This window comes from Leucopleurus acutus (genome assembly GCF_964270905.1).
Source record: "Leucopleurus acutus genome assembly, chromosome: 3".
NCBI classification, from domain to species: Eukaryota; Metazoa; Chordata; class Mammalia; order Artiodactyla; family Delphinidae; genus Leucopleurus; species Leucopleurus acutus.
The window spans coordinates 9,585,607-9,603,654 of NC_139145.1; the positions used below are offsets into that span (position 1 = coordinate 9,585,607).

The 18,048-nt window shown below is 57.6% G+C and overlaps 1 protein-coding gene across 1 annotated transcript in view; it reads right to left on the bottom strand.

Moving 5' to 3' along the window:
* Nucleotides 1-2,357: 2,357 nt before the first annotated feature.
* The window catches only part of NFIX (nuclear factor I X), a 96,218-nt gene continuing 80,527 nt past the window's right edge, over nt 2,358-18,048 (bottom strand). Inside the window, 7 exon segments of the mRNA XM_082834916.1 lie at nt 2,358-4,046; nt 4,049-4,107; nt 4,110-4,175; nt 4,178-4,220; nt 9,025-9,116; nt 11,245-11,392; nt 17,050-17,225. Of these exon segments, the coding sequence (XP_082691042.1) occupies nt 3,990-4,046; nt 4,049-4,107; nt 4,110-4,175; nt 4,178-4,220; nt 9,025-9,116; nt 11,245-11,392; nt 17,050-17,225 (641 nt within the window). The 3' untranslated portion in view covers nt 2,358-3,989.

Here is an 18,048-nt window from a genome sequence, read left to right on the forward strand (position 1 = left end):
CGGCGCCCCCTCCCGGAGACCAAGAGATACGCGCTCCTCGACGGTGGCGGCCGCCGGCCTGGCGGGAGGAGAGAGGCGCAGAATCCATGCGGCGGCCCCACCCCACCGATCCCGAAACTGTCCCGCACGATCGCGTTAGCGAAGGCTCAGGCGCTCTTGCTTTTGTTTTTCTTTATTTCTTTATTTCACATACACATTAGCCATTCAATGGAGAAGCCGGAGAGAGTCAGGCAAAGATGGTATAACAGAAGCGCAGTGACGGGGGCGGGTTGGGGTGGGGCGGGGCGGAGAGGGAACGTACGGGCTGGCTGCCTACTTGCATTCCGCTAGGACACTGAAAACCCAGAAAACAAAACAGACAGTAAACTACCCTTGTTTCTTATGTATCTCAGTGCAGAGACGGGGGTGGAGGGCAGAGAGGGGGAGACCAGGCTGAAGGAAGAGGAGCGGAGGGACGGGGACGCTAAGGGGGAAGCACACCAAATCCATTAGTACTATATATAGAGATACTCGTATATACTGCGTTTCTTAGCCTAAGAAGAAACTTGTTTGACGGGACGGGCGGCCTTTGCGGTCCGCGATGCTGGTGCTGGTCGGGCGCACGGATCTCCCGGGGCCGAAGCGGGGCTGGCCCAGGCTGGCTTGCGGGGGGAGGGGGGCGCCCCAAGGGTGGGTGGGGGGGAGCAGAGGCGGGGCTGGGGTGCCCCTCGGGCTCTCGATTGGGGGACGAAAGTTCTCGTGACTTTATTGCTCCTTTATTTTCTCTCGTGTGTGTGTGTGTGTGTCGGGGGGGGGGGTGTCCGTTCAGCACGGTCGGGGTGGGGAAGTGGTGGGTCGTCTGAGCCACCCGGCCCCTCTGGGACCCAGAGCGCGGCGTCCGCTCCGCCAGCACGGGGGTGAGAACAAGGCACTAGGTCGGCCGGCCAGCGCGGGGGCGGGTGTGTAAGGCAGTCGACGGGGTTGGTTGCAGGGTAAGGATGGGGCTGTGTGCGGGGCCGTGTGCGTGCGTGCGTGCGTGCGCGGGCCTGGGCGAATCGACCTGTCAGCTTGGCTGGTCCTGTCCTGGAGCGTCGAGCCTTCCCCGTACTCCCCGGAGGGTGACCGGGGTGGGGGTGGGAGGGTGATGTTGAGTCGCGGGCGCCGGGGAAGCGGTGGGGGGCGGGGGAGGGGAGAAACTACCAACTTGCTGAGCGCGCTCCTGATAATGCTGGTGAGGGTCAAGTTGGCGTCTGGCTCAAAGAAGGACGCTCGGGTTGGAGAGGGAAGGAGGGGACGTTTGTTCGTTGGCATTGACCTCTGCGGGGGAGGGGCTGGGGACCCGCCGCCGCGCCCCCGGGCCCGGACGGGGATGGGGCGAGGAGGGGGCGCTGGGCCCCGGGGAGGGGGCGCCCGGGGAGACCCGCGGCCAGAGCAGCCCGCCGCCGGGCGCACGCCGCTGTCCCGTTCCGTTAAACTCAACAAAGAAGGGATATGCGTGTTCCTAACAAGTGCAGGATATTTAATTGATTCATAAACTTATGTATAATAGTTTGTGGGTTTTTTAAAACGTACTTTATAATGTAAGAAGCACCAGGGTTTTTATGTTGAATTATCTTTAAAATAATTTTCTCTCGTCCTTTTCCTTTTTGATCTTGTGTTGGTTTTTTAATGTCGAGGTGTTGTTTTTTTATTTTTCAATTCTAAAATGTGAACGTTTCCTTCAGCCCTCCCACCGAAACCGAGAACGAACGACGAAACAAATAAAAACCCCAGATCATCCTCGTCAACGCAGGAAAACGACTTAAAAAAAAAAAAAAAGAACAAAAAAAAAAAAAAAAAGGAAAAAACACTCAGCTTTCGTTACCCCCGCACAAGGCGGGGCAGGCCCGGTTCTTTTAGCGTCCCCAGAGCCGCGAGGACATTACAACAAAAATAGAATTTTTTTTCTTAATCTCTTAACATACAAAGATAGGAAAACTCTCTGATGCATTGCACTTGGTTCAATGAAAAAAAAAAAAGTTCATTTCCCCCATATATATTTTTTTGTGGGTTTTTTCTCTTCTAACACGTCCCCACATCTCCTGTCGCCCTCGTCGCCCCTCGCCTGCCCCTCACAACAACACTTAGGAAAGGAGCGGCCCCCAACCCCCGTGCCCACCCCGGCAGCCCTGCAGGGCGCGCTCCCGCCCCGGCCCAGCTGGCCTGCAGCTTCCGACCTCGCCTGGGCGGGCGCCCCGCAGACCCCCGCCCCCGAGGACCCACCGCGCCCGCGGCCCCGATTGTCTTCGAGGGAAGGGGCGTGTGCGGCCGGGCAGGGGGGCAGGGGTCCCTTCTGCTCCCCTCTCAGCTCTGACCCTGTTTAGCCAACCAAACTGAAAAATCATTGCACTTTGACCGCGCGTCACGCCCGGCCCACCCGGCCCCCCACCCCCCGCCCTACTCCCCACGACCCCCAGGCTCCCGCGGATTCCCCTATCCCCTGCTTCTCAGACCCGGTCCTCCTCGAGGGCTGCACGCGGATGGGGGAGGGGCTTCGCTCAACTTCCAACAAAAGCCACCCCTGGGGCCAACCACCTTGTGGCTTCCAGCTGGGGAGGAGGCACCACTCAAGCTGGCCCCTTTTGCCCCAGGTAAGAGCTCTCCTCTCCTCTCCAGCCACCTCCCTCCCCTCCTTCCCTCCCTTTGCTTGGGGCCACAGCCTCACAAACTAGATTCACAATAAATAAAGCCCATAACCCACCCCTATGTGGTGCAACGTTGGGTTGATTGACTTTCAGAGGATCCTGACCTGTGCTTTGTGTTTTCATACAGTTAAGAAGGAGAGAGAAAGAGAGAGAGAGAGGCACAAGGACTCCAGAAGGGGGCCAAGATGCAGGGAGGAGGGAGTAAGGCACAGAAAGACAAGCCAGAGGGGCCAAGTCACACCCTGGAGGCGGGCTGGGCGTGCTCTTGCTCCCCTCCCTCCCAGGGGGGCTTCTGAAGACCCTCTGGACAGGCCCCCAACCATCCCTTGGGGGAGGAGGGGGCTGTGGTGGTGGTGGTGGGGGGAGCTACTTCTTGCGGTGTGTTACCAAATTGTTCCCAAGTTGCTCAAATGGAGGAGTTCCCAATTGCAACAGCAAAAGACCGAAACAATGAATGCCCCACCCCTAAATAAAGAGTAAAGACATTACAGCTGAAATCCAGAGAGAAGTGGCCATGGGGGTGGCGTGGGGGAAAGGGGAGGCAGAGAAAGCTCCAAAACACTTTTGAAAAAGGACGACACCCAACACCCTCCAAAGGAACTGAAAGTCGGCAAGCAGGACGCCTACCTAGCGCGGGTGGCGGTTTAGCCAACGGCAGCGGCGGCTGCCTCGTCCTCCTCACTCGACTCCGGGGTCCCCTTTCTGCTCCACTCTCCGGCCCGGCCACAGCAGGGCTGTCTGCGTAGGGGCAGGGGCAGGGACCGATGGGGCGGAGCGAGGGCACCTGCATGCGGGGCTGGGGTGTGGGGGCAACCTGGGGCCCACCTCCCCTCACATGTAGCATGTCAGGATGGTGACCTTCCTGGCCTGCCTTGGGAGAGAGGGAAGAGGGGACCTGTCCCAGGCTGGGATGGGCTGTCTAGAGCATTCCGACCTTTTCCTATGGACTGTACAGAGGGGTTTGGGGGCCCGGGGAACTGCCCCTGCAGCTCAGGGTCGGGTGGTAGAACACCCTCCATTCTGGGAGCACAAAACTAGCTCCGGGAGATGCCCCCTGCCCAGCCGGGGTTGGGGGGCTTCTAGCCCGAGGGTGGGGCAGAGGGACATCGCGAGGCTACCCTGCCTCACCCGGTGCAGAGCAGCTGGGGGAAGAGGCCAGAGGCAAAGGCAGTGAGGGAGGGAGGGGGTGGAGTCTGGAGGGGAGAGCCCTCTGGATCTGCACCCCATCATCTTTACAAGCTGGTCCTCTGAGCTCCCTAGTGAAGCTCCGGCCCTAGTCGAGGGTGGGGTTCCCCTAGGAAGGGTGAGGGTGGGGGACAGGCCCCTTCAGAATTGTGCTGGTTGCTTTGTTTGGGGATTTTGCTCCTTCCCCAGAAGGCCGGGACGGGATGTGGGGGGAGGAAGGCAGTTCTGCATCCTTTCTTTCTGTCCTCTACTTGACAGAGTCCGTTTTGCATGTTTCTTTCTGCTTGGCTGCTGGTGCACAGCTCCACCGAGACCTCTTCTGAGGCTCTCCGAGAACTGAGCTGCTTCTGGGGGCCTGCAGGGGTCCCCGGGCTGGAGGAGAGAAGGGCTGAGTGGCTGACGACATCTAATTTTTGCTTTTCGGTGGGGCTGGGCTGGGGGATTTTTTTCCACGTCTCAAAATTTCTTCTCCCCCCTTTTGAGGAACCTCTTCTTTTCATTTTGCCATTTCTTTTGTCGATCTTATCAGAGGAACCAGGACTGAAATGGGACGAAAAAAGAGGCGATATTGAGAATAGCAGGGGCAGGTCCCTTCTTGCTCCCACCTGGTCCTGTAACTCCAGGCTGGTTCCTGAGGCCCCTGGAGGGTCCAGCTCCAGCAGAGCCAAGGACACCAACACCTCGTGCAGAGGTACATCCCCACTCTGTCGGTCCCTCCTATGGGGATCCTGACCCCCCAGGAGACCCTGCCTCCGGTGCTAGAGTCCAGCTGGCCTTCTCGTGGGTACCGTGCCCAGCGGGTGAACCCCCGTGGCTGGCACTGGCACAAGCACAGACCTGGGATCTGGCCATGTTTCCAATTGTTTAGGTTTTTGTGTAGGTCCTGGAGGGTGGGGGAGGATGCCAGGCTACAGCTTTTGTCCCCAGAGGGGTTTGGGGAGTGGCGTGGGGGGTAGCCCAGCTTCTTGCTGAGTTTTCTTTCTGTCTCTTTGGATTAAAAGCAGAAATTCCCATCTGCATAGCTCAGCTAAGGTCCCACAGCCTGAAAGTCTGGGGAGGGGTGGGTACCACATGGCTTCAGTCCCTAGCAGTACCAGGCCTGGGGGAAGGGATCAGTAGCCCAGTGGGCTTGATCTTCTACCCTCCTGGGCGCCACGCCCTGTGGAAGACCTGAGGCTCCCTCGGGTGGGCATCGCTTCCCTCAGGGTGCCAGCAGGGGGCGCCGCCTTCCCACAAACAGGCTCTGGCAGCCACTCAGTACAAAACACACCTAGGGTGGACCCCTGGGAACTGGGCTGCCTGGCAGAACCCTCCACAAAAGGCTCTGGCCCCACCTCATGGCCAAGGGGCGGGGCAGGGGGGTCCTCCTCTATGGTCTACAGTGCCTGGGTATGTCTGGTTGTACCCTCGGGGCAAAATGGTGGTGGGTGGTCCCTGAAGATGCATCTTGGGGCCTCTCTCCGGCTCAGGGTCACAGACTCAGATCTGCAGAGGCCAAGCAGAGCTAACTACAGAGCATGCACCTGGTGCGGACTCATTCTATCCTCACTCCAACCCTGCACAGAAGCCAGGTGAAGAGAGGGTGGCTGAACTGCCCAAGGCCACACAGCCCACAGGGCCAAGCTGGGACTCAAATGCAGGGGGCAGCTCAGACTCAATGCTCCTAACTGCTATGTGTGGCGTGTTCACAGGGAGGCAGGGTCTGTGGTGACCAGGACACCAGCACCTTTCCAAGGCTGTGGCCAAGGCTGCCACATCAGGGTGAGGGCCTAGGGTGGCTAGATCAGCCAAATTTTCAAAAGAAGCTTGAGGGGCTTCCCTGGCCGTCCAGTGGTTAAGACTCTGAGCTTCCAATGCAGGAGGTGCGGGTTCGATCCCTGGTCAGGGAACTAAGATCCCACATGCCATGTGGTACGGCCAAAAATAAATTAATTTATTAATTTGGAAAAAAAAAAAAGAAGCTTGAAAGTCCAGAAAATTTCATGTGAAATTTTTCCAATATTTGAAACACTTGTCTTGGTCACACAGATTATGCCTACAGCCCTCAGGCTCTGGTTTGGAACCGCAGGCCATGGTCCACCGTGAGATGGAGACATCAAGTTTTAGAGTTAGAAAGGGCCTTGGTTATATGAGATCATAGACGTTTACTAAACCTATCGTGGCAGTCATTTCGTGATGTATGTAAGTCAGGTCATTATGTTGTACACTTTAAACTTATACAATGCTATATGTCAATTATATCTCAATGAAACTGGAAAAAAGAAGACAGGGCCTCGGAGATCATCTAGAACTTTCTGGGACAATGGAAATATTCTCTATTTGTGCTGTCCAATGCAGTAGCCACTAACAACGCATGGCTTCTAAGCTCTTGAAATATGGCTAGTGTGACCAAGGGACTAAATTTTTCTCTAGTTATTTACTTTAAACAGCCACATGTGGCCAGTGGCTACCACACAGGATAGTGCAGATGGAGGGCATTTGGAAACACGGGGGTTTGGGGTTGCCACAATGACTGGGGGCACTGCTAGCATTTACTGGGCGGGCAGAGATACTACGTTTCCTGCCATGTACTGGACAACATGCAGAGAGGAGACCTGCCCTCCTTTGATGGAGCTCCTGGAGCACCTGCCCAAAGTTCAACCCCATCGACTGATTTTAGGCCAAATGGAGGCTCATGCGGGCCTAGCAAGGTGTGGGGGAAACCCGGGCCTGAGGCATTCTCAGAGTGGCTGGGGGAGGGCTGGTTCAGCAGCCAGCTCCCAGGCTTCGGTCCTGGCCGGAGGAACAGGGGAGCTGCCCGGGGGGGGGGCCCCCTGTCCCTGCAGGCTCGGGTGTTAGTGTTCTCTGGGACACCCCCCCACACACACACCTTCCCGAGGGGAGACTACACCAGAACCCTTACACCATCACCCTGGCTGTGAGCCTGCCCCTCCCCCTTCCTGTGAGGGAAAAGAGGCCGGGGACAACCAGCGCAGGGAGGACCTGCTTGGCCTCGATGCCCTTGGCAGGCCAAGCCGAGGCCCCAGACTGGCCCCGTTGGGGTCTCCTGAGCTGCACAGTGGCGGGGGGCGGGGGGACGTGCTCAGATTGAGGGGCCCTCCCCTCAGAGGAGGAAGACTCTGGTTCCAGGCCTGGAGTCAGGGACAAAGACAACTCCGACGGGACTCCCCGGTGCCTCCCCACGGGTCCCAGAGATGGGGGATCTGCTGGCAAGCACGGAGCGGCTTTTTCTGCTCACCCCTCCCTGCTTCCTGAGCCAGGTCCAAAATTGATTAAAACTAAGTAAAAAACGCTGCCCAGGGAATGACAAAATTGGTAAAATTCTCTTTTCTTCCCTCGTTCTATTGTTCTCTCTCCATCTGGTGCTCCAGAGATCAGCTAAAGTCACTGGTTACTGTGGAAACCGCCCCCCACTGGACCCCCTGCGCCCGCCGCAGCCGCCTGCCTGCCCCCAGGCCCGAGGGCTCCCCGCTCGCTCGGCTTGTCCGACGCCGGCCCCCCAACCCCCATCCCCAGACACACCTGCCTGCTCAGGGCCCCGGCCCAAGGCTCCTTGTAGGAACAAGGGGAAGAAAAACTGTTTCCCAAACTTGCCTCAGATTCTGAGTTGGCCCCAACATCCAAGCAAAGTGAGCAGAGAAAGTGAAGAAGGGAAAGCATGTGGAAGCGGAAATGGGGTGAATGGGGAGGGCTCATGGCAGTGGTCCCCGAGAGTGGGCAAGCGCATATGCAGTCAGAGCTGCAGGGCGGACAGCGGGAGGGAGGGTGGGCAGGCAGGGGCACCAGAGCCCTGCCGCCTGGTGCCAGCCCAGAGCCAGGAGGGGAGGCCCTCCTGCTGTCCCTTCCTCTGGCACCCCCTCCTGCCCTCTACCAGCAGGGCTCTCTTGGCCTCCCTGGCACAGAGCGGAGGGGGCTGGCTCCAGCCCCTGCTCGGAGCCATTGTTTTTCTTCTCAACACCCCCAAGTTCAAGTTCATCTGGGTGTTACATCATGTCTGGTTGCTCCTGGAAACCAGACGGGTCAGACGTGACTCTGGGGAAAGGGGGTGGGAAGCTGGAGGGGGTTGAAGTTCTCCTCCCCTCCCCTCCTTGCCACTAGGGAGCTCTGAAGTTTGAAGTTTGACAAAGTTTTTTGGCTTTTTTTTTTTTTTTTTTTAGGGAGGGAAAGGAAAAGGGAAAAAAACAAAACCTTAAACCACACACACAAAACTTCCATCCACCAACTTTCTTTGGACTTGGGCCTCAGAGCAAAGAGGGAGCAGAAGCTGAAAGAGGTGTTCCCAGGGCTGAGGAAACCTCCAAGGCCCTGGGCTCACAGGGTGTGTTTTTGTAAAATGTGCAAAAGAAAAAGATATTTGCATGCTCCCCTCCCCTCCATTCCCCAGAAGCCTCATACTGTAAAAGCTGCCTCTGCCCTGCTCCGGAGGCTGGTCCCTGTGCCCTGAGGGCCCTGGGCTCTACAGGCTATTCCCAGCCTCTTGGGGACAGGCACAGGGAGGAGAGGGCCTGCGTGCATGTGTGTGCAAAGATGCCTGTGCAAAACCAGGTCCAGGGGCCTCCAGCAGGAAGGCTGGAGGGGTGGCATTTCCTTGTGGGAACTGGGGGCAGATGGCAGCAGGACTGGGGGCTCCAGCAGCCTGGCCTCCCCTCTAACAGGATTCACAGGACGTGGGGGAGCCGCCCCTCCAGGGCGGCTTTGAGCCCTGCCTTACCCTCAGTGCCAGAGTCTCTGGGCACATGGCCCACCAGGCCGCCTCTGTCCCTCCTCCACCCCCAACCCAGCCCACCCAAAACCAAGGAAGAGGGGAGGGCCAGGGGCTAGGGCATCCAGCCGGAGCAAAAGGAGAGCAACAAGGCAGACCCTGTCCTCCTCCGGATGGAGCCTCCTGCTTCCATCTTTGCTTCCACCAGGCCTGGCCCAGAGCGCCTCTAGCCTTGGGTCCTTGGCTGCCTTCCCCAGGGCCAGGGCTGTCAGAGCTAATTATCCAATTAGCTGATTAGCCAGGGGGCCTGGGGGCTGCCTGGGGAGGCAGGCTCAGCTGGGCATGCAAAAGCCTGAGCCTTCCAGCCCTGCCCCAGCCTCTTCTCCCGGACTGCCCCAAGGATCCCTGCCTCCTCCCGGACACCAAGATGCCCCCACCCCTGCCTGCATCCACCTGGTGGGCAGGGCCTCCTACCTGAGACTGCTGTGGGATGTTCAGAAAGTTGCCGTCCCGGGGTCCGATGCTGACAAACCGGTTGGCAGAGGAGGCGCCTGTCGTTGCGAATGCTGTGGGGAGCAGGGGAGAGAGGGAGAGACCCCGTGAGGACTTGGAGCCTGCCCGGGCACTGCCCTTTGGGACTGCTGAGAGAGGGAGAGACTAGGTTAGACCACGTTGCCTGGGCTTAAGCTGGCAGTGGGAAGGACAGGCCCGAGGGGCCCCCTCCTCCTCTCACTGGACCAGGAGCACACAGTCCCCCACCCCTGGCACTCCGTTGCAGCCAGGCATCCTCTTTCATGGCCCTGGAGGCTATAGCTGAGGCCCCATGGGCCCCCTTCTGTCCCCTAAACAGGCACTAGGCAGGGCCAGGGATACCCCTCGTCCCAGAGCACCTGAAGCAAATACCCTCGCTTTCCTACCGGCCCTCTTGGGTCTGGAGAAGAGGGAGCCGGGGAGGGCGGGAGTTCTGGCAGACCGGCCCCATCCTGCTTGGAGAAGGCCATCTCAGCCAGGCCACCCCTCCAACGGGGGTGCCTAGTTGGGTGCTACACCACTTACCACTCTGGGCCCAAGGACGGGGCCGGTGGTTTGGGAAACCTGAAGGGTCCCAACAGAGGGCTGAGCTGGGTGGGTCAGGGTCAGAGAGGGGTCTGGGAGCTGGCTGCTGTGCTCAGGCACAGGGGTGGCAAGGCTCAGGCCCGGCACACATCCTCCTCCTTCGATGGATGAGCCAGGTCCTGTGGTCCTGCTGTTCCCCGGGACCCGAGGTACAAGACGAGGAGGAGGCCAGAGGGCCTGGCAAAGGCCCAGGGCTTGGGCACCGGGGCAACGGTTCTAGGGTCTGGGGGGCAAATGGGCCAAATACCCAGGAGCTCTTCTTGGGCTGTCTGGCTGGAGCCCTATGGGAGGGGACTGGCGCTGCACCCCCAGGAGGAAGGATGCCCCCAGAGAGGACGAGGAGTGTCACAGCTAACTGGGAGCCCCCACCCCACCACCCCCTGCACCAGATACACCCCAGGGACCCCGTGCTCACCAGATTCTGTCCATAAGTGGCCCCCAGCCACCCCGCAGCCTGGCTCCCCCTCTCCCACCCTGCCCACCTCCAATGACCATGACCATGACTTCGTGTCTTGTGGCGAATGCAGATGAGAAGATGGCATGAAGAGGATGGACAGGGGAAAAGAACTCAAACCAAGAAAAAAGAAGGTGAGACAGAGAGCGCGAGACGAAGAAAAGTGGTGAGATGGGCCACCCCTTCCGCCGCTGTCCCGAAGTCCTGGCCCACGGCCTGCCAGCCCCCAGAGCGCCCGAAGCGCGGCCCACCCCCCACCCACAGTCCCACAGACGGCACGCCGCCCACCCTCCGCCTCTCCTGTCCTTCAAGCGTCGTCGGGTCTAGCTTGGGCCTCTCAACTCAGATTTTTCTCTTCCCTTTGACAAAATTTGTCATCGGTTTAAAAAAAAAAAAAAAAAAAGAAAGAGAGAGAGAGAAAGAGATGAAGTAAGCCAAGGCCCAGAGCCCTTCCTTGTCCTTGGAACATCCAACCTGGGGAAGAAATTGAGGGAAGGGAGAGGGATGGGAAGGGGGGGAAAAAAAAAGAGGAACAACGAGAAACCAAATGTGAGACTGAAGGCTGAAGGGAGGGGATCAGGGGCTGGCCTGCTGCACCTTTAGAGGCCTGAGGGACCCAGAATGGAGGTGAGGGGGGCAAAGGCAAAAAGGGGATGGTGGTGGCGTCGCCTTGTGGTCACATTTAATTTTCTTGGTGTGGGGGGGGCACAACGAAACAACAAAAAAATCAAAAAACGAAAAAACAAAAAATGAAAAAACAGCAATTAGGCATGAAGATGGCATGGCTGTGCCTCCCCTCCCCCCTCCCCCCCTGGCCAGCACCCCTGGCCTGTGTGCCCCACTGTGCTCCCTCTCCCGCCCCCCGGAAGGGGCCTGGGCCAGGGGCCCCAGCTGGGAGCAGCGGGCGGGCAGGGGGGCTAGTGGGGTGCTGGCTGGTGCAACTAAGGCCCAGGAGGCCGTGGTTGGGGGGCTCAGCTCTGCTCTTGTCTGGGTGGGAGGCTCCGTGGCACTCTGGGTTGGGGGGCTTTGGCAGTGAGGGAGGGGGCTTTTCTTTTTGCAGTGGAGACTGTTTGGATGGGCTGGGGACGCTGGGCGTTGTGGTTTCGGTTTCATCGTCCACTTACAAGGTGATGGAGGAGTCAAGGCGGCGCCGTCTGGGGCAGTGCTGGTGGATTTGGAATCAGGCATAGGAAGGGGCACAGGTCTGGCCACTGGAGGCGGCGGTGGTAGCAAAAATGACCCCGGGACTTTGCCCTGGCCGCTACCGTTGGGCTGCGAACAACATAAATAGAGTGACGCATGAAGGCACATCACACACAGACACACGCTCCCCTGCGCGGCCACGCCAGCTCGCTCCTGAGAGCGGGCGCTCCCGGCGGAAGATGATGCAGGACGGGATTCTCTCCTCCAGGGCACAGGGTTGGTGAGGGCGTAAGGCCTCTATTTGGTCTCTCAGGTGTTTCTCTCTTTTTTTTTTTTTTTTTTTTAAGTTCTCTTTTGAAGTTGTGGGAGGGAGGAAGGGGGATGTCCGACGGGTGGTTTGTTATTTCTTAGGGAACAGGTTTTAGGTACCGAAACATGCCACCTAGCCGTACAAGCAGCTGCACTCAGAACTCTCACGCTCTTGAAGACCTTCTCCTATGGCAGGAAAGATGTACCAGCTTACCTCCTGTGCCCCCCTAAAACACACACATGCCTCCCCTCCGTGGGCCCCTGGGGTAGGACCAGCAGACCCCACCAAGGACCACAGGCCCACCAGCATCTGCCCCATGTCATGGCCTCGGGGGGATGCCAGGGAGCATGCCCTGGGCTCTGGTAGCCTGAGGACAGTGGGGTGCTGGCTTATCTGCTACAGAACAGCCCAAGAGGAAAATCCATTGCTGGCAGCTCTGGTTCCCACAAGGTTCTTTGAGTGGCTTTCCCTCAGAAGCTGGGGATGTCTGGTCACCAGATCCACTAATTGTCCTTTATTCCCTCTTGTGCCCTACACTTGAGTTTCCTCCTCCAGGCCCCATGTGCGGCCTTGTGTTCAATCAGCCTTTGGGCTTCAGGGGGTGTAGGAACCACAAGGAAGGGCAGAGGTCCCCAGCCTCTGGCAGACACAGCTCCCCTGGGCTCCACACCTCCTGCTGCTCTGGGCAGTGCCCTCGATGACCACCTGCAGCCTGGGCTCAAGGGGGCCAGGCCACAGCTTTTCATCCTAAACTGGTCCCTCTCCTGTGGGTCAAACCTCTGCCCTCCCAGCTACCCAGGTTTAGGACCTTGGGAGGTTCCTATGCTCCTCCTTCTGTTGGTGGGCAGACCCTGTGGGGCACACCCCTAGACGTGTCCAGCTGGGTCGTCCTTCTCTCCTAACTGGTTTCACCTGGACTATGACAGTGAGACTCCCAAGGGGCCTCCCCTCTGCCGACAGTGTGCTCAGCAGCTCAGCACCCTTGGCACCTGGCTCTGTACTAGGCCCTTCACTCAGGTTGTGTCCGATCCTCCAACCACCCTGTAAGGCAGTGGTTCTTGCTTCGGGGCAGTTCTGGGTATTGACAGTGTCTGGAGACATTCCGCTTAGCACAGCTTGGGGATGGAGGCTGGGGATGCTGTTCAACACCCTACAACGCACAGGGCAGCCCCCAGGACAAAGGCTCATTGGCCCAAAGATTAACAGTGCTGTGGCTGAGAAACCTTGCTGCGAGGGAAGCTCTACTCTCGGCCTTTCACAACAGGGGATACTGAGGCTCTTCATGATTAAGTGGTCTAGCCAAAGTCACCCGGCTGTCATTGGAAAGGCCTGAGATTCAGAGTCATGTCTGTCTAACTCCTAGGATCCTACAGATTCTTTCCAACAGACTCATTAACCCTCTTCCCAAACCCAAAGGAGTTCAGACTTCTCCGATGCCCTAAAACCTTCCACAGCTACGACTACATCTGACATAAAACATAATCTCCCCGGCCAGGCACGCAAGGCCGCCGTGATAGAGCCCAGATGGGGTCTTCCACCACTCATGCCCCTACACTCCCTCCCCGCCGAGTACTTCCCATTGTAAACCTACTGGGGTTTCCAGAACACAGCCTAAGCAGTCGGGGCTGCACACTTGCTAACTGCAGAACCCACTGTTCTAGAATGCCCTTTCTCACACCCTTCAAAGCCTGCTCAGAAAACACCATCCCCAGCATGGGGACCAGCCGGGTGTCCTGAATCACCATCCACCTCTCTCTCTCTTGTTCTTCCAGGACACTGTTGACCTCCACTGGAGCCTCTGAAGCAGACTGCCTCCAAGGCTCCCCAACAAGCAGGTGGAATGTCACCTCTGTGTGGCCCAAGCATGTAGCACTCAAGTCCCACTGACTGAGTTGAATCAACTAGTCCATCCTGCTGCACTTTAAAACCATGGAGCCCCATGGCTGAACCGCGCAGGCCATGCCCTTCTGAGTTTCTGCTGTCCCACCCTCCATCCTTCACCTCTAGTGACCAGTCACCTAGGTCTGACGCTGTCCCTCCAAACGGTTCCCTCGACTTGATCTTTCCTGCCCACTTAGAGGCCCGTGACAAAAGCGAGCAGTGGCTGCTTCTAGTGCTTATTGGTGTCCTGGGCTGAAGACCCTTTGTGCTGGGTGTCATTTTGGAAATGGACCTTTCAGTTCCAAGCAACAGCACCGGCCAGAGAGCAAGGGTTTCCGGCTCTCCAGGGTGGTTCTGACATACACGTGGAAACTGCCTTCCCTCATTTCCACAGTCTATCTTGTTCCTATCTCATTCTTCCATCAGGGCAGGAAATGGAATGATCCCAACAGATTCACAGCCTCACTTCTTCTCTCCGGGCTGTCCTGAGCTTGGGCTCCAGGGGGGCTGGGACACGGGAGCTTTCCAGGCAGCCCTTGCTCCCATAGGGCAGCCTCTGGCTCCTCAGAGCCTGTCTCTGCCTAGGAGGATCTAAATCACTAATCCCATCCAATAAAGCAAATCCTAGCCCAATATGGCCAGACATCGAAACCTGCTGATTTACAACATTCAGTTTCTGGAAGCAAGTCCCAGCCAGGCTAGGATGTCTCAGCTCTGGTTGGGGTACAAGTTGAGGTTTTAAAAATCTCAAGGTCTTGTGACTTTGCAGTGCCTTAAGGTCCTGTGAGTTAAGATCTTAGAAGGAACCTAGGGGCTGGGATAGCTCCTCACATTCATCTGACAGATGAAGATGTGGGCCTGGCCATTCTGGCACTGGTGGTCAAGGCTGAGCTGGTACCGGGCTTTCTGCCTCCCAGAGTCATACTCTCCCATCAGGCTCTGCAACTTCTCCATCGTGCTCACCTGGTGGCCTCTTCTCTATGACAGAAATACAGCTAACCAGGTATCCTCTTTCTGCCCTTTGCACGTCCTCTAAGTGGTGTCTCCATTTGCCCTTGGCCTTTACCGATGTGGTTTTCTCAATCAGGGCCTTATGCCGAGGTCTAAGAGGTGCCTGGGAACCATTCTGCAAGTTGTCTGTAAAATTTTGTATGCGTATATTTCTCTGCAAAGATGATCCATAACTTCAGATTCTCAAGGAGATTAGGAATTTACTCCTATAGTCTCTAGATCAGTGGTTCTAAAAGTGGGTCCGCTGACCAGAAGCAGCAGCACCTGGGAACTTGGGGGGGAATGCAGATTCTCGGCCCCACACCAGAATTGCTGAATCAGAATTAGGTGAGGCCCGGCTACCTGTGTGTTAGTGAGGCCTCCAAGTGACTCTCTTACATGCTAAGACTGAGAGCTACTACTCTGGAGGTGGCTGTGGAGCAAGCACAGCCCTGTACCGCCACCGTCTGCCACCAGGTCAGCTGCAGAGCCCAGGGCCTCTCTCTGGCTCGCCCCTCCTCCATAGCGTGATGCCATCTCTAGCCTCCTCTCAGAAACTGGGCCCAATGGAGCAGACTCACTGCAGAATTCAAGCCCCACCCCCCAACTCTTGGGCACAACAGGCCACAAGAGGAAACCTGCAGAGACTGCTCTCCAGCCGAACTAGACTCTCTGTTTAACCAGAGGGGCTGTTTGCTCCCCTATCGGTAGTGTTTTGTCTGCGGTATACTCCAAGCAGGCACCTGCCTTGAGAAGAGAACCGTCTAGGCCAAGTGAGCCCTTGATCTTTTTTTAATTTATTTTTTGGCCACGCCACACAGCTTGTGGGATCTTAGTTCCCCGACCAGGCACTGAACCGGGGCCCTCGGCCGTGAAAGCACAGGGTCCTAACCACTGGACCTCCAGGGAATTCCTGAGCCCTTGATCAGGGACAGGCTCAAGACCTGGCCATCAGGATGCCCAGGGATGGACTGACCCCACTCTTGAGGGTCCTGTGGGTCAGCTTAGGCTCTTTGGGCTAAGTCGGTCCCCCAGGTGGCTGTCATTTTGATTCCAAACCCCAGCTGCGTCCTTAGGTGAGAAGCAGGCACGGAAGGGTTCCTGGCCTCTCTGATCCATATTCCAGACCCCAGGCCCCTTGGGGGCTGGGACACATGCTGGCAGCTCCCGCAGACTCTGCCAGTATCTCTGAAGGAAGCACGGAAGCTGTTGGAGTCATGTCCACTTTTCCCTCCATGCCCCTAAGAGTGGACAGAGCTTGTCCAGAGAGGTGGGCGAAGCTCTGAGTGTGCTAAGGAGCTGCAGAGCCAGCAAAAGAAACCCTTGCAGGGCAAAGGGGAGAAAAAGATGAGAGAAGTGGAAGAGGAAGAAGAGCGGGAGGTAGGGAAGGAGACTGGCTTCTGTCCTAGACAGCGAGAGCAAGGAGGCTGAGCCACGGCCCTGCCCCAGATCAATACACCAGCACCGCGCAGGGCGCCCCGAGGCCGCACCAGGCTGAGCGGAGGGCCGCTGCTCTCGCTGGGCTGCCTCTGGCGTGGGCTTCCCGATGTCTTTCCCTACCAAGGCACTTTGAGTGTCCTCCCCATCTGATCTCTCACAGTGGGGTTCCAGGCTGGACCAACTGTGGGGAAAGGAGCTGGGCCTTCTCATAGCACAGCATGCTGCTGGAGTTCCAGAACATTCCCAGAGGTCTAGAGACCACCATGCCCCAACCTGGAATGGTCTCCCAGGGACTAAACAAGGACCACTGTCCCACGGAAGGGTCACCTTTGGCCCACTGCCGTCTGGGATAATCCCTTTGCTGAGTGGCTCTGTGTTTCTGCTCATCAGTGACCAGGCCCCGGGGGCTTGCTGACGGAGAAGGACAGTGGGGCCACAGAGCTCCATGGGGAGCCAGTCTCTCTCCCAGGCTGAGGAGCAGAAGACTTCACTCCAGAACCATGAGTGACCTGAGAACCCCTTGTTAAGAGTCCTGCCAACAGGAGTCTCATGAAAGACCCTGTGGAACTAGGCCTGCCCTCTACTAAGGGCTTCTCACTGGGGGGTGATGATGCCCCCAGGGCACACCGCAATCTGGAGACATTCATGATCAACACAGCTGGGGAGGGGGCGGTGTTGCTGGCATAGAGTGGGTGGGGGCCAGGGATGCCGCTCAGTACCCCACAGTGCACAGGACATCCCCACACAACAGAGAATGAAGAACCCCAAGTGTCAATAGTGGGAAACCTTGGTCTAGAACCTACCAAATCCCTGCAGCCCTGAGGTTTAAGAGGGGTGTTAGGAGCTAAGGGGCCTGGGCCCAGGTTGGACAGATCATGGGTACACTCCTGCTAGAGGAAAAGACCACAAGGAGGGCAAAAAGCCCAAGCAAGGTGGGCCCAGCCACTGCCCCCTCATCTCTGGACCATGACGAACAGGCCCCGGCCTGATACGTGGACCCCTACTCCCAGACCCAGAAGATCGAGGTGTTCGGCACTACCGGCTCTCTGCTGCTGCAGCCCCAGGTGGGCTCCCAGCTTTTGGGCCCTCTCCCTGTGAGCCCTGAGACAGACAGACAGACGCAAAGATGAGCTGTAGAGGGGCTCGTGGGGTCCTCTGGACTCACCTGTCCGGTGGCCTGGCCCGAGCCATCCGAGCACACAAACTGCACAAACTCCTTCAGCGAGTCCTGCCCGTGGTGGTGGTGGTAGCGGATGGTTGGGTGCGTGAAGTATGGGCTCGACTGCTGGATGATGGATGTGGAGGGGAAGTGCAGCGCTGATGCTGTGGCCCGTGGGCTCCCTGCATGCACGTGGCAGGAAGAAAAGGGCATCGTCAGGGCCTAGGAGGCAGTGGGCTGGGGGGCACTGAAGACAAGGAGAACTGCTGGTCAGAGCACTTTGGATCCAGAGAACGGGCAGGAGCAGGGCAGGGACCAGAGTGAGGAGAGCGAGGCACTGGCCGCTAGTGTGAAAGTTAAGATGGTGCCAAATAACTCAGCAAATCAAGATAAATAACATTTTAATGCAATATTTTAAAAAGTCAAATTGGCAAACCGGGGCCCACAGACCAGCTGCTTATCTTTGTAAATAAAGTTTGATTGGAACCAGGGCCAGCGTTAGGGTGAGGGAAGTGAGGGTCATGCAAGCGCAAGGTTGGTCCGATCTTTTATTTAAAATATTGACATTTGCTCATCGTGTATCTCTGCAATCGTTTTAATTTTTAGAAATATTGCATTAGAATAAAATATATCTTGATGACTGAGATTTCAGGGGCTCCCTGACATTTTGCGCCGAGGTGAGTGCCTCACTCACCTCACCCCGGTCCGGGGCCTGGGTGGGGAGCCTTGATGAGGAGACAGACAGTTCTGTGGGACTGCAGATAAAACACACAGCCCTGCGCCAGTGCAAGAGGGGCCCCTGCAGTGCACACACACATCTCCTGCGTGCGGTGGGTGTGCACCTGGCTGCTGCCGCCCAGGCCACATTCTTCTGTGCTCAGCCCCATCACTCGTACGCATGTCCCCGAACGCACAACTCCCACCCTGGAGCAGGCCCCAGCTCTTCCCTGGCCAAGTCCTCCCCCTCCTGTCTGTTTCCAATCAGCTCCCTCTTGCTCTCAGTTT